This window comes from Oncorhynchus tshawytscha, linkage group LG08, assembly GCF_018296145.1.
Source record: "Oncorhynchus tshawytscha isolate Ot180627B linkage group LG08, Otsh_v2.0, whole genome shotgun sequence".
Lineage (NCBI taxonomy): Eukaryota > Metazoa > Chordata > Actinopteri > Salmoniformes > Salmonidae > Oncorhynchus > Oncorhynchus tshawytscha.
The window spans coordinates 8,382,139-8,408,371 of NC_056436.1; the positions used below are offsets into that span (position 1 = coordinate 8,382,139).

Below are 26,233 nucleotides of genomic sequence, written 5' to 3' on the forward strand. Positions count from 1 at the left end.
GAGAGGAGACTATTAAAAAATGGATTGTGTATGTGCGTCATTCAGAGGGTGAATTGGCAAGACAAAAGATTTGTGTCTTTGAATTGGGTATGGTAGTAGGTAACAGGCGCACAGGTTTGTGTCAAGAACTGCAACGCAGCTGGGTTTTTCAAGCTAAACCGTTTCCTGTGTGTATCAAGAATGGTCCACCACCCAAAGGACACCCAGCCAACTTGACACAACTGTGGGAAGCATCGGAGTCAACATGGGCCAGCATCCCTGTGGAACGCTTTCGACACCTTGTAGAGTCCATGCCCCCACGAATTGAAGCTGTTCTGAGGACAAAGGGAGGGGGGAACTAAACATTAGGAAGGTATTCATATACGCTGTGTACATTATAAAGAAAAACATGATATAAACAATGTCAACACTGCCATGTTGATCTGAGCCTTGCTGTTGGAAAACCACATTTAGTGTCCAACTTTCGGCTGTCGCAGATGCAACGCTTCAGACTTCACGTCTCTGTCGTCTACAGTCGGTTGCTTTAGCCTTACCACTCAAACGGATCCAATACCCGTGGTGTTGCTCATGGCAACATCATCTCACTAAGTCTACCTTTATGTCAATCTTAATGTGACCCGACAGATTCAGACGCTTGATAACCCCATTAGAAGAAGAAGAAGAAAACGTAAAAAAAAAAACATTTTGAAAACACTTTCAAAAGTTATTCATTAGTTTTATATTTGAATTTGTTATGGAGTTAAAGATAATAGTTTCAATGTGTTTTACGTTTTTCCAAACGAGTTTGTTAATTATTTTGTTTCCGTTTACTAAATCGTGTTTTCATGATTCATTGTAGTCTCAGTTTTAGTTTACTAAATAACCTATAATATATATATATAATAACCTTATAACCTGAAAGAATTGAACCAGGTGAGTGTGAACAGCCTGCCTCTCCTTCCTCACTTCTCACCTACAACAACAGCCTTTGACCTACTAGAGACAAACGCCTAACTAGTTGATCAATAAATTAGAATAGCACACTTCTCTATATATTACCATAGATCCCGGCAGATAATTCATATTTCAACACACATCCATAACCGCACATTCGGCGAGCTGGTGATCTGCGTGTAAGATTATAGCCTCGGGCTTTGAGTTAATCATTTTCCATAAAAAAGCATTTGATCTTTTAACCGGTTGCCTTCAAGAGCGTTTTACAGCAACAGTCGCGCTGCGCTGATCGTCAGATCTCAAATCAAATCAAATGTTATTTGTCACATACACATGGTTAGCAGATGTTAATGCGAGTGTAGAGAAATGCTTGTGCTTCTCGTTCCGGCAATGCAGTAATAACCAACGAGTAATCTAACCTAACAATTCCACTACTACTACTGTGGGAGTAAATGGCACATATAGGGACAGATATACTGCTATAGAGCAAGGACAGGTGTACATCAGACCACAGGCGGAGAAGGCGACACATAAGTACATAGGACAGCTGAACATACTCATGTTAGAGGGACACATAGTCTACTAGTCCTAATAAGGACAGACATACCAAAGAAGCACAACAAGCTAAACATAAGTACGAAGACCAAAGCCCATAGGATAGATAGATGGACATATTTTATTTTTAGGACATGAAGAGGTCCTGCCACCATTATAACTTGACTGAAAGCAGATATGGGCGTTATTTATTTAACCTTTATTTAACCTTTATTTAACCAGGCAAGTCAGTTAAGAACAAATTCTTATTTTCAATGACAGCCTGGGAACAGTGGGTTAACTGCCTGTTCAGGGGCAGAACGACAGATTTGTACCTTGTCAGCTGAGGGGTTTGAACTTGCAACCTTCCGGTTGATAGTCCAACACTCTAACCACTAGGCTACCCTGCCACCCCAAGCAGGACACTTAGACTGAAAGATAATGGTGGCAGATGGACTGAGGGAAGGAACTTCATTTGCATGTGGGATGGACTCCTATGTTGTATGTGTATAGGAGCTTAGGGTCTGTGGTGGTTCCGTGGACCAGCTCGGCTTCTGATATGTTTGTATTAAAAAGCCTTCATTGAATTCACAAGTTCTTGTAAGTGTTATATTTGTAAGACGATTTTACACCACACTGCCTTATACACACAAGTGTAAAGGGATAAAGAATATGTACATAAAGATATATGAATGAGTGATGGTACAGAACGGCATAGGCAAGATACAGTAGATGGTATAGAGTACAGTATATACATATGAGATCACAACGTCTATCTCAGGACCCACAAACACAGTAGTGTGACCGTTTCTTCCTGTCCCACAAAGTCAGTGAGTCAGCACACAAATGATTAGTGGGAGGATAGTGTGTTTATTACCAACGCTGCAATCATGGGACACAGTATGTTCAGCCCTCAATATTAGCAGCACTCCCACAACAATTCTCCATAGATTTGCTGTGGATTACCCAGAATTCCATAATTTTACCACTGAGTGCATTATACAACGTAAACACACCAATCTGACAGGAGGTGGCGTATTACCCCTTTTATGCCGGAATTTAACCCAATTTATTTACATTTTTACAGTGGCAGTTTATCATGTGCGCAGCGGCACGAGTACATTAATGACGACCTAGAACGCATCGACTCATTTAGGGGAGGAGTTGTGTAGCGATAGCCCACTATTACATAAATTGTTTTCAGTAGGTCAGAGTTTCACTTAGTCACCCACCTCCCCTGTCCTCAGTAGAGACTTCCCCGGACAGAGAGATCGATGAAATGGCGACCAAGAAGGCGGTTTTGTTCAACCTGTGGGGGGTCGTTGTTTCTCCCAGACCTGCAGAAGTTTTCCTCAAATTCGAAGAAACCCTCAAACTCCCCAGGTAGGAATCAAATCTTTTTTCAGCGGTGAGATATAGTGCAAACTGAATCTCATGCATTGTTCAGCGCGTACTGACGGACACTGAAACATCAGTTAGTTATGCGCATGTTCGGAATAATAAACATTTGGCTACACAACAACATAACGGTGATTTTGTTAATGAAGTTACAGTTTGACCATAGATTTGTTAGATATTACTTGTTAGATATTGCTGCACTTTCGGAACTAGAAGAACACGCATTAATACATTGCTACATTCGCAATACTATTTGCTAACCATGTGTATGTGACCAATACATTTGATATTTCACCTGGCAAGTCCGTTAAGAACACATTCTTATTTTCAATGACGGCCTATGAACAGTGGGTTAACTGCCTTGTTCAGGGGCAGAATTAAATCATTTAACCTTGTCAGCATAGGGATTCGATCTAGCAACCTTTCGGTTACTGGCCCAACGCCCTAACCCCCAAACATCACGTCATTGGATTTAGGCTAAATTGGGTGAAGAAAAGACAACTCTTAATATTGATTACTTTTTGGAAATCCAAACAGTTTTCCACGTTGATTCAACGGCATAACATTATTTACCGTTTTCTTATGACGTGTTGATTCAACCCCCCCAATGGGTAGAGACAAGGGGGTAACTTGCCCCCCTAACTTGCCCCCCCTAACATCAATGTGAAAGACTGGCGGAGAGCATGCCAAGACGCAGGAAAGCTGTGATTAAAAATCGGGGTTATTCGACCAAATATTGATTTTGATCTCTTCGTAAGTTAAAACATTAGCAGTGTTTAAAAATAAATATGAACTTATTTTCTCTGCATTATTCAAGGTCAGACAACACTGCATATTTTTGTTATTTCAAATCAAATCCAATTTTATTTGTCACATATACATGGTTAGCAGATGTTAATGCGAGTGTAGCGAAATGCTTGTGCTTCTAGTTCCGACAATGCAGTAATAACCAACAAGTAATCTAACTAACAATTCCAAAACTACTACCTTATAGGGGATAAAGAATATGTACATAAGGATATATGAATGAGTGATGGTACAGAGCGGCATAGGCAAGATACAGTAGATGGTATTGAGTACAGTATATACATATGAGATGAGTGTGTAAACAAAGTGGCATAGTTAAAGTGGCTAGTGATACATGTATTACATAAAGATGCAGTAGATGATATAGAGTACAGTATATACGTATACATATGAGATGAATAATGTAGGGTATGTAAACATTATATTAGGTAGCATTGTTTAAAGTGGCTAATGATATATTTTACATAATTTCCCATCAATTCCCATTATTAAAGTGGCTGGAGTTGAGTCAATGTGTTGGCAGCAGCCACTCAATGTTAGTGGTGGCTGTTTAACAGTCTGATGGCCTTGAGATAGAAGCTGTTTTTCACTCTCTCGGTCCCAGCTTTGATGCACCTGTACTGACCTCGCCTTCTGGATGATAGCGGGGTGAACAGGCAGTGGCTCGGGTGGTTGTTGTCCTTGATGATCTTTATGGCCTTCCTGTAACATCGGGTGGTGTAGGTGTCCTGGAGGGCAGGTAGTTTGCCCCCGGTGATGCGTTGTGCAGACCTCACTACCCTCTGGAGAGCCTTACGGTTGTGGGCGGAGCAGTTGCCGTACCAGGCGGTGATACAGCCCGCCAGGATGCTCTCGATTGTGCATCTGTAGAAGTTTGTGAGTGCTTTTGGTGACAAGCCGAATTTCTTCAGCCTCCTGAGGTTGAAGAGGCGCTGCTGCACCTTCTTCACGATGCTGTCTGTGTGGGTAGACCAATTCAGTTTGTCTGTGATGTGTATGCCGAGGAACTTAAAACTTGCTACCCTCTCCACTACTGTTCCATCGATGTGGATAGGGGGGTGTTCCCTCTGCTGTTTCCTGAAGTCCACAATCCTCTCCTTAGTTTTGTTGACGTTGAGTGTGAGGTTATTTTCCTGACACCTCACTCCGAGGGCCCTCACCTCCTCCCTGTAGGCCGTCTCGTCGTTGTTGACCAGTTGTCATTTTCTGCAAATAAATGCTCTAAATGACAACATTTTTATTAGGAATTTGGGAGAAATGTTGTCAGTAGTTTATAGAATAAAACAAAAATGTTCATTTTACCCAAACACATACCTATACATAGTAAAACTAGAGAAACTGATAATTTTGCAGTTGTCTCTTAATTTTTTCCAGAGCTGTATATATCTTCATTGTTAGACTATATCTACAACTTTTTTTTAAAATTGCAACAAGGAGATCAGCTTACCACAAAATCGTTGGTTGAAACGTGGTTGAAATATCTCCAAAAGTTGTGATGACACAGAGGAACTCTTTTGTTCAGCAAGAACAGTGACAGCCAGGGAAAGTGTTGGGAAAATAATTTGGTGACATCTTGTGGTCTTTAGGTGAATTGCAGGGGGAGGGGCAGTTACTCCAGGGGGCTAGTTACCCCCTACTACCCTACGCCACCAGTAGCCTCCTTTTACATGGACTGAATGGAAGAGAATGTGGAGTATTAAAAAAATAAAATAATAATCCATCTGAAATGGCTCTAAACTCCCAGACAGATTCTGTGTGAAATCCATCTGAAATGGCTCTAAACTTCCAGACAGATATGAGACGTTGTATACGTTGATACCTTCGATTGTAAAATTGAATATTCAGCTTAACCACTGATAAGTCAAAGCCGCAATACAGTAGTGTGGTGTATATAATATGTGTGGTGTGTAATTGAATGGTTAAATGGTTCTGTTCTGTTTTAGTGGTTTTCTGAAGAAGGTGGTGATTGACAAGCACAGCGCCATGGAACGCGCAGAGCGGGGCAAACTCACACTCTCTCAGGTGAGTTAACTTCTTATGGGCAGGTGGGACGGTAGCGTCCCACCTGGGCAACATCCGGTGAAATTGCAGAGCGCGAAATTCAAACTACAGAATTATAAATATTTAACTTTCATAAAAGCACAAGTGTAATACGTCAAAATAAAGCTTAACGTCTTGTTAATCCAGCCGCTTTGTCAGATTTCAAAAAGGCTTTACAGCGAAAGCACACCATGCAATTATCTGAGGACAGCACCCCACATACAAAAGCATGAAAAACAACCAGGTAGGTGTGCCACGAAAGTCAGAAATAGTGATATAATATATGCCTTACCTTTGATCTTCTTCTGTTGGCACTCCAAAAGGTCCCAGATACATCACAAATTGTCCTTTTGTTCGATAATATCCTTTTTTATATCCATAAAAACTCAGTATAGCCGGCGTGCTTCAGTCAATAATCCACCCAGTTTCTCTCCATCAAAATGCATACAAAATGAATCCAAAACGTTACTAATAAACTTTTCCAAACAAGTCAAACAACATCTATAATCAAACCTTAGATACCCTAATACGTAAATAAACAATAAAATTGAAGACGGAGAATCGTTATTGTCTTTACCGGAGAAAAATACCAAAGAGGGCACTCTCATCCACGCGCTTGGAAACACTACAGCCAAACAGGGAGCCACCTAGAAAAGCTACAATTTCTGGCTCAGTTTTCCAAAAACCAGGATGGAATTCTTTCTAAAGACTGTTGCCATCTAGTGGAAGATCTAGGAACTGCAATCTGGGAGGATTTCGCCTTATAATAAATGTGACAGCCATTGAAAACAGTGGTAGGCTGAAAATATATTTTTTGGGGGGGATGGTTTGTCCTCAGGGTTTCGCCTGTCATATCAGTTCTGTTATACCCACAGACATAATTGTAACAGTTTTAGACACTTTTGAGTGTTGTCTATCCAGATCTACTAATTATATGCATATCTTAGGTTCTGGGCCTGAGTAACAGGCAGTTTACTTTGGGCACGTTTTTCATCCGGACGTGAAAATACTGCCCCCTACCCAAGAGAGGTTAAAGGCACTGCATGGTCAATCCGAGGGGCCGTGCAGCATTTACGGTGATTGTAGAAGTCAGGGCATCCGTACTTCCTGCGCTTCCCAGAGCAGCGCAGAGCTGTTGTCAAGGACCTTGTTCAGGAAGTAAGTTTGTGTTGATACAGAACCTCCCGCCCTCACCTACCGTCAACCAATCATGTCAATGCAGAGCTATAAGGAGCCCTCCACATTGTTACAAAAGTTGAGGCGATCGGTGAGGCAGTATGGAGTTCAGTTTGGCCTCAGCATGACTCTGGAGGTTCCGTAATTGCATCACACCATCCATATGACGTATCCAACCACATTTACAGATATTATAGATATACATTTCCTTTTGCAGCCTACACAGACAAATAACATCACATTCAAACGACCAACATGGTCAGAACTCCGTTGCCAAGCTGTTAACTCTAAAAGTTAAAGATCTGGATTTTATTTAACTAGGCAAGTCAGTTAAGAACAAATTCTTATTTACAATGACAACCCACTCTTCCTAGACTAACTTCCTTGTTCAGGGGAAGAACGACAGATTTTTAATCTTGTCAGCTCTGGGATTTGACCTAGCAATCGTTCAGTTACAGACCCAACGCTCTAACCTCTAGGCTACATGCCACCTCAAACATTGGTTCCTCAATGACCCCTGGAACTGGTACAAACATGACACAGCAGAAATAGTTTAGTCTATGTATATTATAATCCATGGAAATGGGCCTTCTATTGAAATGTGTTCCCTCTATTGAAATGTGTTCCCTCTATTGAAATGTGTTCCCTCTATTGAAATGTGTTCCCTCTATTGAAATAGGCCTTCCATGGAAATTCTTGCATCACCTTACATGACATGTGACAACAAGTCATTGTGTGTGTGTGTGTGTGTGTGTGTGTGTGTCTACCACTGTGTAGATGATCCCAGAGCTTGATGCAGAGTGTGTGAGTGCAGCATCAGATCAGAAGGTCAGTCTTCCTGCTGGGTTCTCTGTTAAGAGCCTGTTGGAGGAACTCAGAGACTCAACCACCGTCAACAAACACATTCTGCAGACCGTAGCTACGCTCCGCAGACAAGGTAACAGACACACACACCTGACACAGAGTTCACATTGTACAGTCTAAGGTCACATGCCATGTCCCGCTTCCTTGTGTTGTCTGTCAGGGTTATTAACAGGCGTGTTGGCCAACCAGTGGGTGGATGACAGTGGGAGTGGAGATAGCTCTGGCCGGCTCCTCTCTCTGCTGGGCGGCCATTTTGATGTGGTGCTACAGTCCTGTCGTACAGGCCTCAGGGTCCCAGAGACTGACCTGTTCACCTCCGCTCTCACACAGCTGGGAGTGCCTCCGAAACAGGTATACACACACACTGGCATGTCCTTACACACACACACACACACTGCGTGCATACACACAGACACACCAAGGCCTAACAGCAGTTCTCCCAGAGAGGTAGAGGTGACCTGTATGTCTGTAAAGACTGTTCTGCTGATCTCAGCACGTATGATAACTTTTATTAAGAGTCAAATTAAAATGGCATCAATAACATTTGATCCTATTTGCAACGACATCCTGATATCAGCCAGCCACGCTCAAGGTCCTAAACGATATCTTAACCGCCATCGATAAGAAACAATACTGTGCAGCTGTATTCATTGACCTGGTCAAGGCTTTCCACTCTGTCAATCACCACATCCTCATCGGCAGACTCGATAGCCTTGGTTTCTCAAATGATTGCCTCGCCTGGTTCACCAACTACTTCTCTGATAGAGTTCAGTGTGTCAATTTGGAGGGCCTGTTGTCCGGGCTTCTGGCAGTCTCTATGGGGGTGCCACAGGGTTAAATTCTTGGACCGACTCTCTTCTCTGTATACATCAATGTATACATCTTGCTGCTGGTGAGTCTCTGATCCACCTCTATGCAGACGACACCATTCTGTCTACTTCTGGCCCTTCTTTGGACACTGCGTTAACAATCCTCCAAACAAGCTTCAATGCCATACAACTCTCCTTCCATGGCCTCCAATTGTTCTTAAATACAAGTAAAACTAAATGCATGCTCTTCAACCGATCACTGCCTGCACCTGCCTGCCTGTCCAGCATCACTACTCTGGACGGTTCTGACTTAGAATATGTGGACAACTACAAATACCTAGGTGTCTGGTTAGACTGTAAACTCTCCTTCTGGACTCACATCAAACATCTCCAATCCAGAATTAAATCTAGAATTGGCTTCCTATTTCACAACAAAGCATCCTTCACTCATGCTGCCAAACATACCCTTGTAAAACTGACTATCCTTGTCTTCGACGATGTCATTTACAAAATAGCCTCCAACACTCTACTCAGCAAATTGGATGCAGTCTATCACAGTGCCATCCGTTTTGTCACCAAAGCCCCATATACTACCCACCACTGCGACCTGCACACTGGCTGGCCCTCGCTTCATACTCGTCACCAAACCCACTGGGGTTTGGCCAAACCCACTGGCTCCAGGTCATCTACAAGACCCTGCTAGGTAAAGTCCCCCCTTATGTCAGCTCGCTGGTCACCATAGCATCACCCACCTGTAGCACGCGCTCCAGCAGGTATATCTCTCTAGTCACCCCCAAAACCAATTCTTCCTTTGGCCTCCTCTCCTTCCAGTTCTCTGCTGCCAATGACTGGAACGAACTACAGAAATCTTTGAAACTGGAAACACTTATCTCCCTCACTAGCTTTAAGCATCAACTGTCAGAGCAACTCACAGATTACTGCACCTGTACATAGCCCACCTATAATTTAGCCCAAACAACTACCTCTCCCCTACTGTATTTATTTATTTAATTTTGCTCCTTTGCACCCCATTATTTTTATTTCTACTTTGCACATTCTTCCACTGCAAATCTCCCATTCCAGTGTTTTACTTGCTATATTGTATTTACTTTGCCACCATGGCCTTTTTTTTGCCTTTACCTCCCTTATCTCACCTCATTTGCTCACATCGTATATAGACTTATTTTTCAACTGTATTATTGACTGTATGTTTGTTTATTCCACGTGTAACTCTGTGTCGTTGTATGTGTCGAACTGCTTTGCTTTATCTTGGCCAGGTCGCAATTGTAAATGAGAACTTGTTCTCAACTTGCCTACCTGGTTAAATAAATAAAAAAAAAATTTAAAAAATGTCTTGAGAGTTACAGCTTCTACCTCCCATGAAGAAGTTGTTACATTCCTAAAAACCTCCGCTTATACATATCCGTTTACACATGCCACGAGAAATCCTTATCTGACCTCCCTGTGTAGAGTTGCTCTCAGCTATTGTGTCATTAACAACAGGAAGTTATCTGTGTAACAGAGTTCAGAATTGTAAGCTCACTCCACAGATCACTTGAAATGGTGCTATCGAATTCAAATCCTTTTCTATAGCTCAACTGGTTTGTACGTTGTCAAGCGGGTGGTCACGTGGGTTTGTACGTTGTCAAGCGTTGTCAAACGGGTGGTCACGGGTGGTCACGTGGGTTTGTACGTTGTCAAGCGGGTGGTCACGTGGGTTTGTACGTTGTCAAGCGGGTGGTCACCTGGGTTTGTACGTTGTCAAGCGGGTGGTCACCTGGGTTTGTACGTTGTCAAGCGGGTGGTCACCTGTGTGTTTGTACGTTGTCAAGCGGGTGGTCACCTGTGTGTTTGTCACGTTGTCAAGCGGGTGGTCACCTGTGTGTTTGTACGTTGTCAAGCGGGTGGTCACCTGTGTGTTTGTACGTTGTCAAGCGGGTGGTCACCTGTGTGTTTGTACGTTGTCAAGCGGGTGGTCACCTGTGTTAATGGAGGCAGGGCCATTTACAGTGTGGTCAGACATTGGCGACAGTTCTCATACTTCCTTCTCTCATTATAACTAACACATTACCTGCGAGACCGATGCTGCGTTCTCGTGCTGTCAGAGTTATTGGCAGCTCCTAGTCTCCATTTGTTGTTACAACTCTGAATTCTGGGTGACGTTTCACCTTCCAAAAGATTGACAATTATAATTGTATCAATATGGAGAATGTGCCTTTATGGTACGCAAGCTAGCAATAGTAGCCAGCTTAGCAATAGTAGCCAGCTTAGCAATAGTAGCCAGCTTAGCAATAGTAGCCAGCTTAGCAATAGTAGCCAGCTTAGCAATAGTAGCCAGCTTAGCAATAGTAGCCAGCTTAGCAATAGTAGCCAGCTTAGCAATAGTAGCCAGCTTAGCAATAGTAGCCAGCTTTGGGATCCTGAGTGGCGCAGCGGTCTAAGGCACTGCATCTCAGTGCAAAATGCGTTACTACAGTCCCTGGTTCAAATCCAGGCTGTTTCACATCCGGCTGTGATTGGTAGTCCCATAGGGTGGTGCAGAATTGGCCCAGTGTTGTCCAGGCTTGGCCGGAGTAGGCTATCATTGTAAATAAATAAAAACCTGTAAGCTGACATGGCTAATTGAGTTACTCTCATCTGTGTTCCAGGTGTTGCGAGTGGACAGCTGACCTGTCAGTCTGTTTTTCAGGCTCTGTGGTTGGGTGATGACGAGGAGGGGGTGGGAGCAGCAGAGGCAGTAGGGATGACAGCTGTTCTGGTGAAGGACCTGCCGGAAGCTCTGAAACAAGTAGAGACCTTCACTGGCGTACAGGTAACACGATCACAATGATATGCAACTTTTCTTGTCCGTCACAATGTCTGTGAGAATGTGATGGTTATTTTTTCAGACTTAAAGTAAACGTGTCATCGCTGACTTCCCTGATACATTCGCCAGCTGCAGGATTCCAAACCCTTAAAAAAAAAATGAAGTCTTGTATATCAAATGTTAATGGTGATTTCAGGAATCTCCGTTCTGAGGGCTGATTAGCAGAGAGATAATATCTCTGTTTATGTCTATAATTTACATTTCCTCTGGGAATCAATCGAGTAGCCTATTATTCAATGTTGGTTTTGTTATGGAGGAGGTGTGTGTGTGTGTGTGTGTGTGTGTGTGTGTGTGTGTGTGTGTGTGTGTGTGTTCCAGGTCGTAACAGGGGAAAGCTACCCAGCCTCTTGCAACCCAGAGGAGGTGTCTCATGGATATATCACCATCAAGGTAACAACACAATGCTGTATGTAGCAGAAAGCGTATACGTGATTACACAAGGGTATTACTTTATTGAAGATCTCACTCACCTCTCTCTGTTTCTCTCTCTCTCTCTGTTTCTCTCTCTCTCTCTGTTTCTCTCTCTCTCTCTGTCTCTCTCTCTGTCTCTCTCTGTCTCTCTCTCTCTCTCTCTGTCTCTCTCTCTCTCTCTGTCTCTCTCTCTCTCTCTCTCTCTCTCTCTCTCTCTCTCTCTCTCTCTCTCTCTCTCTCTCTGTCTCTCTCTCTCTCTAGCCCAGGGTAAAGCTGCACTATGTGGAGATGGGAACGGGGCCTCCAGTCATGCTGTGTCATGGCTTCCCTGAGAGTTGGTACTCATGGAGATACCAGGTACACACACACACACATATATACTACTACTACTACTCACTCACACACCTCTCTCTCTGTCTCAGATTCCAGCTCTAGCTGATGCAGGGTTCAGAGTCTTATCTCTGGACATGAAGGGCTATGGAGAGTCTACAGCTCCACCAGGTTAGTGTGTGAGTGAACATTGTCTTTTTGTCTATAGTGAATTGAATTATGGCGGTTACATTTGAATCTAAACAATATATAATGAGTGCCTGGTACTGGGATTGAACACGGGACCTTCGGAGCCGGAGCTTGTGGCTTTACGCCCCCCCGCCGTCCACAACACCCTACTTGATGGTAATAGCACTCACCGTTGCCCCTAGTGGCCGGTTTTAGAGGCATCTCCTGACGTACTGGGGACCTGGATGAACAATACATATAACCTTGGATCTGGAGTGACCTGGCTGGAGTGACCTGGCTGGAGTAGGGTCTGGAGTGACCTGGCTGGAGTAGGGTCTGGAGTGACCTGGCTTGAGTAGGGTCTGGAGTGACCTGGCTGGAGTAGGGTCTGGAGTGACCTGGCTGGAGTAGGGTCTGGAGTAGGGTGGAATGACCACAACTTTCACATAACCATCTTTATGAGAAGTGCTGTGTGGCACCTTCCTTCCTTATTTATACCTTCTATCTTTGCTTTCTCACACTAGAGAAGTACAGTTATGTGAATGTAGACATGTACAAGGTTTACTGACAATGTCTCGCTACATGGTTTTACAGTTTTAAGTTTAGTCTGCTGTTAGTTGAACAGTTTAAAGCCTGGTTTCCCCGTCTCCCTGCTGTTAGTTGAACAGTTTAAAGACTGGTTTCCCCGTCTCCCTGCTGTTAGTTGAACAGTTTAAAGACTGGTTTCCCCGTCTCCCTGCTGTTAGTTGAACAGTAAAGCCTGGTTTCTCCATCTCCCTGCTGTTGGGGGACTGTAGTGTCAAACACAATAGGAACACCATCATTATTACAGATCAAGATTGATTTATCCAAGTTCAATAACACTCTCGCTTCCTCTTTCCTCTCCCACACGTTCTCTCTCTAGACATAGAGGAGTACTCACAGGAACAGATCTGCCAGGTAAAGGACATGTTTACATACGAACAAAACATCCTCTGTCTATCCTTGACATGATTGTAATGGTTTTCTGTATGTTCTTATCTCTGTTGTAGGATCTTGTGACTTTCATGGATAAAATGGTGAGTCCACTCACAATAATCAGCCCTGTATGTTAAACTATCAGGGTGAAGTATTAGTCGCCACATGGGGGGTGTGATGCTACAGGAAGAGTTCAACACTTCCTTTAATGCCCTCTCTCTCGCTCTGTCTCTCTGTCTCTCTCTCGCTCTTTCTCTCGCTCTCTCTCTCTGTCTCTCTCGCTCTCTCTCTCTCGCTCTGTCTCTCTCTCTCTCGCTCTGTCTCTCTCTCTCTCTCTGTCTGTCTCTCGCTCTGTCTCTCTCTGTCTGTCTCTCTCTCTCTCGCTCTTTCTCTCTCTCTCTCGCTCTTTCTCTCGCTCTTTCTCTCGCTCTCTCTCTCTCTCTCTCTCTCTCTCGCTCTGTCTCTCTCGCTCTCTCTCTCGCTCTCTCTCTCTCTCTCGCTCTGTCTCTGTCGCTCTGTCTCTCGCTCTGTCTCTCTCTCTCGCTCTTTCTCTCTCTCTCTCTCGCTCTTTCTCTCGCTCTGTCTCTCTCTCTCTCGCTCTGTCTCTGTCTGTCTCTCTCTCTCGCTCTGTCTCTGTCTGTCTCTCTCTCTCGCTCTGTCTCTGTCTGTCTCTCTCTCTCGCTCTGTCTCTCGCTCTGTCTCTCTCTCGCTCTGTCTCTCTCTCTCTCGTTCTGTCTCTCTCGCTCTCTCGTTCTGTCTCTCTCTCGCTTTGTCTCTCTCTCGCTCTGGCTCTCTCGCTCTCAGGGTATTCCCCAGGTGACTCTGGTTGGTCATGATTGGGGTGGAGCTGTGGTCTGGAACATGGCCCGGTGTCATCCAGAGAGAGTCAGGTAGACTAAAGGGGTCTACACACCTTACGCAAACGGAGTATGTGAATGTCGTTTTACGGCATAAAATGGGCATAGTCCTGCTCAAATATTTTTACGGACTACACAATTCCTTCCGCGGCGGTGGGGGCCGCGTTGAGTAGTATGAAGCTTTGTATTTTATCACCAAACTCACTGGTTGAAAATGGAACTTCTAAATGAAGGAATTTTTTTGTGTATTATTAACTACCTAAAAACAGCCACGTGATTTTTCTGTAAGCAAAAAAAGATGTCATTCTATTTTTTGCTGATACTGGGAGACGAATACATTCAAGCAGCATGTTAAACTGCGATAATGTTCGGCTTGGTTGGGTTGTGTATCGGAGGACGCATGACTTTCAACCTTCGTCTCTCCCGACCCCGTACGGGAGTTGTAGCGATGAGACAAGATAGTAGCTACTAAAAAACAATTGGATACCACGAAAAAGGGGGTAAAATTTAAATTAAATAAAAACTAACTGGGATAATGTTGTAGGTTACACTAGCAAGTATAAAAAATATTTACCAGGGCATATTCTTACATTTTATAAATGGGATTATTTCACATGGGGGGCGAGGTGGGAAACTAAAAGGCTAGTTTGCTTGCTGTATTTAGCCTGCTAGCTAGCAGGCTGCTATCGGAATAGCCTACAGACAACAGCCAGGCACCAAACGAGGTAATGTAAAGCAAACTTAAACTTGTAGCTATTATTCAATATGCAGTTGGGTTTCATTGAAATGAGCTAACAGTGGTGATGTTTTTTGACGTAATTCATATTTGGTTTTACCACAAGTGGGGCCGGCAAGGTAGCCTAGTGGTTAGAGCGTTGGACTAGTAACCATAAAGGTTGGTAGATCAAATCCCTGAGCTGACAAGGTACAAATCTGTCGTTCTGCCCCTGAACAAGGCAGTTAACCCACTGTACCTAGGCCGTCATTGAAAATAAGAATTTGTTCTTAACTGACTTGCCTGGTTAAATAAAGGTCAAATAAGTAAAAAGTGGGACGACATCAGGAAGATTAGCTAGCGTTAGCTAATGGGGATAATAAAAATAAGTTTAAAAATTACATCAAGAAAACCTCTGCTATCGCCCCCTTGTGTATGTTGCTATTGGGGGTTTAGGAACACATGGACCGGCAAGGCTATTATGTTACCCCCCCCCCAACATCTGACTCCACCCAAGAGCACACATGCATGTAGGTAGATCTACGCACGTTAAGTATGTGGAAACCTTAACACACACACACACTCCCTGAGACGGTAAAACATTAAACCAATACCTGGTGTGTCTGTGTGTGTTTGTAGAGCGGTAGCTTCTCTGAACACCCCTCTGTTCCCCGTGGACCCCTCTAAGGATCCTATGAACTTCCTGAAGACTGTGCCAATCTTTGACTACCAGCTCTACTTCCAGGACCCCGTAAGTGTGTGTGTAGAATGGAGGAGGGGAGAGGAACTTTACTCTATTGTCTCCCTACTGTACGGTACCATATTCATCCATTATGCCTCAGTACAACAGCTTTGGCAGCCAGGTCACTCGTGATACAAGTCAGTGTTCGACTTCCATCCATGTCTGAGGATGTCGGGAGATGACGTGGAAACCCACCACTAGAGGTCTGCTGTTACCTTTAAATAGGTTTCAGTTGTAGAAGGGGATGGTGGATGGGTGTAAGCATCTGACTGACTCAAAAGGTCCCAAACATTAACTTACCTTAACCATTTAGAGATAATGATTAACCTTACCTTAACCATTTAGAGATAATGATTAACCTTAAGGTCCCAAACCTTAACCCTTACCTTAACCATTTAGAGATAATGATTAACCTTACCTTAACCATTTAGAGGAGTTAATGTCCCAAACCTTAACCCTTACCTAACCATTTTTATTAACACTTAAAAAATTGATTGATTGTCCCAAACCTTAACCCTTACCTTAACCATTTAGAGATAATGATTAACCTTACCTTAACCATTTAGAGATAATGATTAACCTTAAGGTCCCAAACCTTAACCCTTACCTTAACCATTTAGAGATAATGATTAACCTTACCTTAACCATTTAGAGATAATGATTAACCTTAAGGTCCCAAACCTTAACCCTTACCTTAACCATTTAGAGATAACAACTAACCTTAACAATTTGGAGTTAATGTCTATCTTTAAACACTTAAAAAATTGATGATTGAACAACTTCGAAATTTGACGTTTGAGAAACATGGAAGAACGTCTCATTTTGACCTGAGACTGTGAAAGCTAGTTGGGTCTTGGTTCCAGTTTTTCGTAAGTACTCTTAAACTGTTGCTACTAAATGATCCTCTAATTACTCAAGTTGCTTTTGTTTACATTGTGAACATAGTCAATGTAGCTAGCGAGAGTTTGTGCTAGCTAGTAGCTTCTTGACTTTATACATCTTAGTACAATAACCAGTGGTGTGTCTAGTGGAGGCCATATGCAAAGAGTTTGTGCTAGCTAGTAGCTTCTTGACTTTATACATCTTAGTACAATAACCAGTGGTGTGTCTAGTGGAGGCCATATGCAACAAAAATCAACTTTTATTTCTCATTATTTCAATTCACAAGATAGAATGAACACGTGACACACAGCCACCGAGAATTGAACCTCTGTGATTCTTGAGCTTGGACGCTGCCATTGGACATGACTCAACATGAGTGCATAGGAGCTTTCATTGCCTTTAACGGAAGGATTTTCTCAATGGTTGAAGGCTAATGGCTATAGTATAGTAGGGTCGTAACTCCTCTACAGGGTGTAGCAGAGACCTGTCCTTATATAACTCCTCTACAGGGTGTAACAGAGACCTGTCCTCTACTAGCTGTAACAAAGACCTGTCCTTATATACCTCCTCTACAGGGTGTAACCGAGACCTGTCCTTATATACCTCCTCTACAGGGTGTAACAGAGACCTGTCCTCTACTGGCTGTAACAAAGACCTGTCCTTATATACCTCCTCTACAGGGTGTAACCGAGACCTGTCCTTATATACCTCCTCTACAGGGTGTAACAGAGAGCTGTCCTTATATACCTCCTCTACAGGGTATAACAGAGACCTTTCCTTATATACCTCCTCTAGTGGGTGTAACAGAGACCTGTCCTTATATAACTCCTCTACAGGGTGTAGCTGAGACTGAGATGGAGAAAGACCTGGCAAGGACCTTTAAGATCTTCTTCCATGGCAGTGGAGATAAGGTGACACACACACACACACACACTCTCTCTCTCGTGAATGATCTCTCTCTCTCTCGTGAATGATCTCTCTCTCGTGAATGATCTCTGTTGTGTTGTTCTCCAGGATAATGTTCCTGAGATCAACACTGCTGGAGTTTGTGCCAGAGGTGAGTCTAGAAGACAAACCAACATTCTGATTGGAGGCTTGGGGCTGAAGGGTTGACCTATGGTATTCAACTAACCAACTGACTGGATGGACAATACTGTGCTGTAAAACTTGTGCAACATCGTACATTGCTGTCAATCAATCTTCACACTGCAGACTACACTGTGTGTGTGTGTGTGTGTGTGTGTGTGTGTGTAGGTGGTCTGTTCGTAGGACTACCAGACGAGATACCCAGGAGTTCTATCCTCAGTGAGACTGCTCTGCAGTTCTACATCACTCAGTTCAAAGACAAGGGATTCAGGTACACATACACACACACACACACACAATGGCAGCAGCAGGAGGAGAGTGACAGTGTTCTGTTTTTCCAGAGGGCCGTTGAACTGGTACCGAAATGTTGTGAGCAACTGGAAATGGCTATGCTCCCGACCCAGGGCTAAGGTAGGGGTGTGTGTGTGTGATATCTTAACACAGTTACAGTATATGTTGAGGAATGATGGTGGTTTCCTGTGTTTGTGTAGCTCTTGATGCCAGCTCTCATGGTGACAGCTGGTAAAGATCCTGTCCTGCTGCCTGTCTTCTCCAAGGGAATGGAAAACATGGTGAGACCACACACACACACACACATATTTATACACACATGTATACATGTAGATGCCACGTGTGACTGTGACATCTCTATGTGTCAGATCCCGAACCTAACAAGAGGACACATCGAAGAATGTGGACACTGGACCCAGATGGAAAGGTCGGTCCCAGTGTGTGTGTGACTGTGTGTATGTGTGTGTGTGTGTGTGTGTGTGTGTCCTTGCACAGACCAATGGAGGGGAGGCTGACTGTGTGAACTCTGCAGTCAGTTCCTGTTAGTCCCCAGAATAACCTCTGATCTAAAGCCCTGCTGAGGGAGACGGGTCAGGTAGAGGTTAAAGGTCATAGCTTCACTTCTGCTCTGCAGTCTAAAGAAGTTGGTGTGTTGTTTTGTGTGGTATAAACTGTGTAAAGTGTACTGGTTGAAAGAGTTGTGTATATTGGCTGACATACTGTATTTGGTGTGTGTGTGTGTGTGTGTGTGTGTGTTCTTTTTAGGCCATCTGAGCTGAACACCATTCTGATCTCCTGGCTGAAAGACACTCACAACAACACCGGGGTTGCCATGACACCCAAGCTGTGATCAGTTACCAGGACAACATATTCCTTTGTAGTGAACTGTTGGAATCATCTGTCAATTCAGAATTATTTCTACAACTGTACGATGCCCTTTTTAAAAAAAAAATTTACGCGAAACATTTTTATCTTCTAAAGACGCACACGCTGCACAAGTACACTGTATCAACAGCCACGACACCTCCAGCATGATGTCTCAAAACGGCCCTTTTTGAGACAGTTCGTGAGAAAGTGCGACTGACCTATATTGTTGAGTGTACAAAATATAAAGGACACCTGCTCTTTCCATTTTCATTCTACACCTGCATTGCTTGCTGTTTTGGGGGTTTTAGGCTGGGTTTCTGTACAGCACTTTGTGACATCAGCTGATGTAAGAAGGGCTTTGTAAATACATTTGATTTGACAAGTGTTACTATAGAATGTCGATTATGTCATTATTACCCCAGCTTGTCTGTTTTTTTCCAGTGGTCGATTCAGACGGGATGAGTTTTTACCAAACTGCCCCTGTAATTATTTTTGATCCCCCCCGATTGGCCGTTACGACGGAAGCCTGGAGGGTCTTCTAGGTCATGAAGATATTTCAAATGTCTAGAGATCAACCAGCTCTGTCTCACAATAGTACAAGGTTTAACAGGTGCTGCACCCAGTTTGGGTAAGAACACCAGAACAAATTGAAGCTTAAAACAAAGTGCTATACAGGTACCCTACAGATGAATGATTTGTTTTGTTAAATAGCAACTTTTCTAGTGCCACACTTCTCTTTCAATAGATGAAGTGGACGATATTGTGCCAATGAATTGATCATTTGCCAAATCCGTCTGGTAACTAAATGTCTGCGTAGTTTACAGTTCATGGTTCTTATTAATATGCATTATTATTATTATTATTATTATTATTATTATTTAGTCTTTCTCTGAACTGAAGGCCATTAGCCCAATATTAGGCAATCCCTAGACATTTAAAATATCTTCACGACCTAGAAGACCCTCCAGGCTTCTGTCGTAACGGTCAATCGGGGGGGAAACAAAAATAATTACAGGGGCAGTTTGGTAAAAACTAATCCCGTCTGAATCGTCCACTGGAAAAAAACAGACAAGCTGGGGTAATAATGACACACCTGACTTTCTATAGTAACACTTGTCCCGTACGAATAGGGGTAAAGAAGGATTTTTAAGCCTTGAGACAATTGAGACATGGATTGTGTCTGTGTGTCATTCAGAAGGTGAATGGACAAGACATATAAGATTCAAGTGCCTTTTAAACGGGGTATGGTAGTAGGTGCCAGGCGCAACGGTTTGTGTCAAGAACTGCGAGAGTGGAGGAAGAGGAGAGGGAAGAGGAGAGAGTGGAGGAAGAGGAGAGAGTGGAGGAGGAGGAGAGAGTGGAGGGAGGAGGAGGAGAGGGAAGAGGAGAGAGTGGAGGAAGAGGAGAGAGTGGGGGAAGAGTGGAGGAGAGAGAGGAGGGGGGAAGAGGAGAGAGTGGGGGAAGAGGAGAGAGTGGGGGAAGAGGAGAGAGAGTGGAGGAGAGAGTGGGAGGAGAGGGGGGGAAGAGGAGAGAGAGTGGGGGAAGAGGAGAGCATGGAGTGGAGGAAGAGGGAAGAGTGGGGGGAAGAGAGGAGAGAGTGGAGGAAGAGAGTGTGTTATCATCAAACAGCTTCCCTCTGTAATGCTGTACACACATTCACACTATAGGAGAAAGCACTTCGGAGATTAAATTACTTTTCTAAGTAAATGCTTTCCTTCAATATACCGCGCCTTTTCATTCCCCAGAACACAAGCACAAAGAGCAGATACATATTTTCGCCATCGATTCATGTCCCACATCACCTTAACAACAATATGAGATCGAATTCAGGGCTCTACTCAATCTGCATCGTGGAAGTACAGCGTGAAGGCAATGTTCCCACGTTAGTGGAGACTGCATTCACGGTAAACGCTGCATGTGTCAGCACATTCACAAATGACCTTTCCATTTCTGTAACGCTTTGGCAGTACAGATTGAATGGTGCCCACGTCCCTTACACTGAAGTAACCCCCCCCCCCTTCTCTCTCGCTCTCTCTGAGACACACAGAATAATGGGAAAGTGTTTTACTGTATTTTATTGATGTGTATATATATATATATATATATATATATAAAAACAGTGTTCAATGTAACCCTAAATGTAAAAACTCAGAAATATAATTGACCCTATATCAGCATCCTACACTGAGTTACATTTAAAAAATGTACTGTTATGATTCTCCTTGTTGTACCTCGTTAGTAGATATCTAGAGGGAATTAAACTGTAGACTGTGTTCCAATCTAGAACACAGCCACGGTCGTCGTCATGGTTACAACTTCTTCTTCTCAAACGGTTTCTTCCAGGTGGGCAGGATCTGGGCGTAGACCTTTTCAATCTGTAACCAATGACAACAGATCTTCTCAATCTACAACCAATCACATCCGACATTGTTGCACATCATACCCCCCTTCCCCTTCAAAAGACACACACGCACTCACCATCCCTACCCTTACCTGGGTGGACTTCTTGAGTCCGTATCTGAAGAGCGTGGCCTGGTGTTCAGAGTTATGAAACAGGATGTCGAAGGTGACGTCTCTACCTATCATGTCGTCTATAGCAGGTTTCACCAGAGAGTAGAAGTCCCTGGGAGGATGGACCTTATCCAGCAAGTTCCTCACCTGCATACATTCACACAGAGGAGCTATAACCTCACCTACACACACAGTAAATATTTTATTACTATAGTTTGCATCTGAGTGAGTGTGTTACCTTGTATTTCCGTCCCACTAGCTCCACTGGGTCCAGTTTGACCTCTGACTTCAGGGCTCGACCAAATAACAGCAGCTTCGTCTCCGAGTCTACACACATAGTCGGTCAGTAGAGCATAACAAGTGTGTGTGTACACGTTTTACGATACTTGTGATTACTTTAAAAAATATATATATATTTAACCTTTATTTAATGACAATGACAGGCTAGGAACAGTGGGTTAACTGCCTTGTTCAGCGGCAGAACAACAGGTTTTTACCTTGTCAGCTTTGGGATTCGATCGGGCAACCTTTCGGTTACTGGCCCAACGCTCCAACCATTAGGCTACCTGCCGCCCAGGTAGCCTAATGGTTAGACTTGAAGTCCTCACAAAAATAGTTAACCAAATGAAATTCAGAAAAGTGAGGACATTTTGACGGTTCTCACTTGTAAAAAGGCCAATTTAGGCTTCGGGGTTATGGTATCAAATGTTGGTCCCCAAAAAGTCCTCACAAGTATAGTAAAACGAAAACAAATGCAAATTGTTGTCGACATGGAAACAGGTTGTCTGAATTCAATAAAGTTTTGCGTCTACTTTCCCCTAACCTAAACACTGCCCGCAGATTCTGAAACAGGTGTGTACGTTACCACCGTAGTTGTCTTCCAGATTAGACGATGTTTATGAATTCGTGGGCATTGTAGCATATTTAGGGTCCTCATTTATAAACCGTTACTTGACGTGAGAATGTGCTTGCCACCCCACAAACCTGCGATCCATGCGTACGCACATCTGGTAGCAGTTGAAATATTGTATTGCGTTGCTGGAAAGTATGTCGTGCAAATGGGGGATATGATGTAAAGTTTACGTTGTTATATGCTATGTCGGGAATAAGTTGAAATGTCTCAGGTGAACATAATTTCATTTATGATACATAATACATAGGCTATTTTCATAACCATTACAGAAGAAATTAAATTATTTAACACATTTTCTGGTCATGACGGTTCATATTCCAGAATAAGCTTTAGCCCAAAACAAATTCAGGCTGGTCACCCATGACACAAGTCAGTATTCCATCCATGTGTGAGGATATCGGGAGATGACGTGGAAACCGGCCACTAGGGGACGCTGTTACTTCACGTAGGTTTCAACGTTGTGGACGGCGATAAACATCTGCCTCTGAATCTAAAGGTTGCGTGTTTGAATCCTGTTATAGAAAGTTGTTTCGACCCTTACCTTAACCATTCAGAGTTAATGCCGAAACCTTAAGAATTCGGAGTAAATGTCTAAACTTAAACTTTTGGAACAACTTCTACATTTGGCATTTGAGAAACATGAATGAACGTCTAATTCTGACAAGAGTTTGAAGAACAAATTACTGGTTGCATCATTGCCTGGTATGGCAACTGCTCGGCCGCCGACCACAAGGCACTACAGAGGGTAGTGTGTATGGCCCAGGACATCACTGGAGCCAAGCTTCCTGCCATCCAGGAACTCTATACCAGGGTGTCAGAGGAAGGCCCTAAAAATTGTCAAAGACTCCAGCCACCCTAGTCATAGACTGTTCTCTCTGCTACTGCATGGCAAGCGGTACCGGAGCGCCAAGTCTAGGTCCATGAGGCTTCTAAACAGATTCTACCACCAAGCCATAAGGCTCATGAACATCTAATCAAATGGCTACCAAGACTATTTGCATTGCCCCCCCCCTTTTTACACCACTGCTACTCTCTGTTGTTATCTTCTATGCATAGTCACTTTAATAACTCTACCTACATGTAAATAACCGGTGCCCCCACACATTGACTCTGTACCGGTACCCTCCTGTATATAGCCTGGCTATTGTTATTTTACTGCTGCTTTTATTTCTTATTCTCATCCATATATAGAGATTTGTTTAACTGCATTGCTGTTTAAGGGTTTGTAAGTTTCACTGTAAGGTTCACTGTAAGTTTCACTGTAACTGTTCTATTCATGTGACTAATACATTTTGATTTGCACATGCGAGTCATTGCAACATTTGTAGAATTGCACGGAAATAGCTTTAAACCTGCACAACTTTTCCCCAACCAATGTCAAAATGTGTAGAATTGTCGGAAATAGCTTTAAACCTGCACAACTTTTCCCCAACCAATGTCAAAATGTGTAGAATTGTAGGAAATAGCTTTAAACCTGCACAACTTTTCCCCAACCAATGTCAAAATGTGTAGAATTGTAGGAAATAGCTTTAAACCTGCACAACTTTTCCCCAACCAATGTCAAAATGTGTAGAATTGTAGGAAATAGCTGTAAAACTTCAACAACAACAAAACAAGTTCTGTAAAGCAAACTGTTTTGTTTACCTTTGTTAACAAAATATATAACAGATCCCTCTGTATGTATTTAATAATTTTTCATCCCAGTGCTGAGTTGATGTGTCGTGCCTAACCTGTGTTTGTAGATCAGTGAATGAAGCTACAACAACCAAAGAGATAATGGCTGGGAGGGGGGGCTCACTAAAACTCAAACCCTGGTTAAGGCCCTGTGTGTGTGTGTGTGTGTGTGTGTGTGTGTGTGTGTGTGTGTGTGTGTGTGTGTGGGGACACAGACCTCTGCAGGTAAGATGTGCTACGTAGGGCACTCCATCCCTCTCTCCGTAATAAATTCCAAAATGGGAGAAGTATTTATTCAGAGGAAACTCCAGGATGTCTCCTGGGAACGGCTTCGGATGGGAACTCCCCTACAAGGCAGAGAGAAACTGGAACTGAGACATGGTTACACACACACACACACACACACTTCCCCAAACTCAGAACCAAAACCCCACTACAGTTCCTGTGTTGATATAAAGTGCTAGTTGCTACAGATTGGTCAATCCTAGCTCAATAACCAATAATGTAGCTGCAAGCAGCAATGAACGGGGTTCACAGGATGACAGAAAGGACACGAGAGCAGTTGGATAACAAAGCAAGGACTATCCTGTAGTAACTATCTTCCTTTATGTGCAATCAGTGAAAGCATTACCATGTTTATCTCTCAGTAACACAAGGACGAAGTTTGGTCTTGGATACAGCAGGTAATCATTCTTAGGGCTCCATTTGAACAAACCTAACACAATGGTAAATCGTACCACTGGAGCTAGGGCTATAGGTCCGGGTGTGTGTTCGAAATATTGTTTTGCTATTTTCACTGTGGGCATTATCAGCGCAATAGCTGGAGGTGGCACGAAAGGGCTGTGTTTTGATAAATATATTATAGGTGTGACGAGGGCTTGGCCACTCATTGGCCAATCAACACGCTGCATGCCGTTGTCTCAAGTTCTGTAGGTTATTAGCAGTATTTGCCCTGTCATCAACCTGGGGGCCAAGGAATATATTCTACCTAGTCCATTGTGGATTGATACAGTTTGGTTGATACAGTTGTTTAAATAAGATAGGCTACAGTAATGAGTAATAGCAACAGTAAAAAATAAGATCATCCATTGTCTGCTCTACACATTTGGAGTGTTGACAGCCAACATTGTTGCAATTGGCTTAAAATCTCTGTTTAAGACGAGACAGACTTCATGACCAAAATGATCCTATTTAGACTTTGCAGTACATTTTTACACTAGAATAAAAGTTTGTTGACTCACATCAATGCCACAACATGCCGTTTTTAAAATGAGAAGTGGATTTTTTAAAATCTAACATTCATTTTCATGAGAGTCCACTTGATTGATAGTTATATATCTAATATTTCATGGTGCCAATGACATCTATAGCGCCGCCAACTGGTCTAAGGTTGAAGTGACTTTATATTCACACAGTTTCTCAGGGCGTAAGGTTTACATACCAAATGTTATGGTCCCATGTCCATCGGTTCAATCCTTATAGCCCTGTTTGTGATATGGTGCCATCTAGTGGTGTAGCGTGGCCCACTTTGAATGCAACAACAATCATTCTCAAATCGAGTCAATCTGATTCACGGTTCATGAGAAAACGATATCTAAAAAGTGTTTTTAGCATTAGCATATTGGCAAAAGTACATATGTGGTTCATAATGAGAAAATTATTGCAGATGAGCATTAAAAGTTGCATATGCTAATAATTAGTTGCTAATAGTTTCCTTATGAATACCACATTCATTGAGGTTCTTCTAAGGGACGTCCATGATAGCGATGACGCGTTTCAAGTTCATAGGCCAGTGGTTTAAATGGACTTGTAAAATCTCATTTGTGATTTGTCAATAACTCTGCCATCTTTAGACCAATGAGTCATTTGGTCCTATGGTTCATGAGGAACATTTCCAGTATTTTTGTCTGCATAATAACGTATTTGCTAGCATCTACTGGTATAGTATAATAACGTAGTAGCATCTACTGGTATAGTGTTATAGTGGTATAGTATAATAACGTAGTAGCATCTACTGGTATAGTGTTATAGTGGTATAGTATAATAACGTAGTAGCATCTACTGGTATAGTGTTATAGTGGTATAGTATAATAACGTAGTAGCATCTACTGGTATAGTGACAAGATAATATAACAATATGATTAAGTATAATCCTACCAGGTAGTAATGACAAGATAATATAACAATGTGATTAAGTATAATCCTACCAGGTAGTAATGACAAGATAATATAACAATATGATTAAGTAGAATCCTACCAGCCCCATGGGTGTTGGTGTTTCTCTTCTGTGTGCTTTGAAACTCCAGTCACAGACACACACTTTAGAGAGACACTGAGAAATGCATAGATGATCTGAGAGTCTCTACTATCTTAATAATAATCTCAGTCATGTTTTGCATAAG

At 42.9% G+C, this 26,233-nt stretch overlaps 2 protein-coding genes across 2 annotated transcripts; one reads left to right on the forward strand and one right to left on the reverse strand.

Moving 5' to 3' along the window:
* Positions 1-2,540: 2,540 nt before the first annotated feature.
* On the forward strand, positions 2,541-19,008 carry LOC112256950 (bifunctional epoxide hydrolase 2). Its single transcript, XM_024430549.2, has 19 exons — positions 2,541-2,850; positions 5,616-5,694; positions 7,666-7,825; positions 7,913-8,103; positions 11,251-11,373; positions 11,746-11,817; positions 12,100-12,195; positions 12,261-12,339; positions 13,241-13,275; positions 13,368-13,394; positions 14,098-14,183; positions 15,505-15,616; positions 17,326-17,400; positions 17,504-17,546; positions 17,744-17,846; positions 17,917-17,986; positions 18,067-18,147; positions 18,235-18,293; positions 18,632-19,008. The coding sequence occupies exons 1-19, from the start codon at positions 2,747-2,749 to the stop codon at positions 18,714-18,716; spliced, it is 1,680 nt and encodes a 559-aa protein (XP_024286317.2). The 5' UTR covers positions 2,541-2,746; the 3' UTR covers positions 18,717-19,008.
* Positions 19,009-20,790: 1,782 nt separating this feature from the next.
* LOC121846883 (phospholipase A and acyltransferase 1-like) lies at positions 20,791-26,198 on the reverse strand. Its single transcript, XM_042325178.1, has 5 exons — positions 26,089-26,198; positions 24,049-24,178; positions 21,483-21,571; positions 21,227-21,391; positions 20,791-21,108 (listed from the first exon to the last, which is right to left on the reverse strand). Exons 1-5 carry the CDS (start codon positions 26,095-26,097, stop codon positions 21,043-21,045), a joined length of 459 nt encoding a protein of 152 aa, XP_042181112.1. The 5' UTR covers positions 26,098-26,198; the 3' UTR covers positions 20,791-21,042.
* Positions 26,199-26,233: the final 35 nt, after the last annotated feature.

Coding starts and splice junctions, on each gene's coding strand:
- LOC112256950 (XM_024430549.2), top strand. CDS start 2,747: ATGGCGACCAAGAAGGCGGTTTTGTTCAACCTGTGGGGGGTCGTTGTT. Junction 11,818..12,099: donor ATGGATATATCACCATCAAG/GTAACAACACAA, acceptor CTCTCTCTCTAG/CCCAGGGTAAAGCTGCACTA. Junction 17,547..17,743: donor TGCTGGAGTTTGTGCCAGAG/GTGAGTCTAGAA, acceptor GTGTGTGTGTAG/GTGGTCTGTTCGTAGGACTA.
- LOC121846883 (XM_042325178.1), bottom strand. Junction 21,392..21,482: donor TAGTGGGACGGAAATACAAG/GTAACACACTCA, acceptor GAATGTATGCAG/GTGAGGAACTTGCTGGATAA. Junction 21,109..21,226: donor GACTCAAGAAGTCCACCCAG/GTAAGGGTAGGG, acceptor CATTGGTTACAG/ATTGAAAAGGTCTACGCCCA.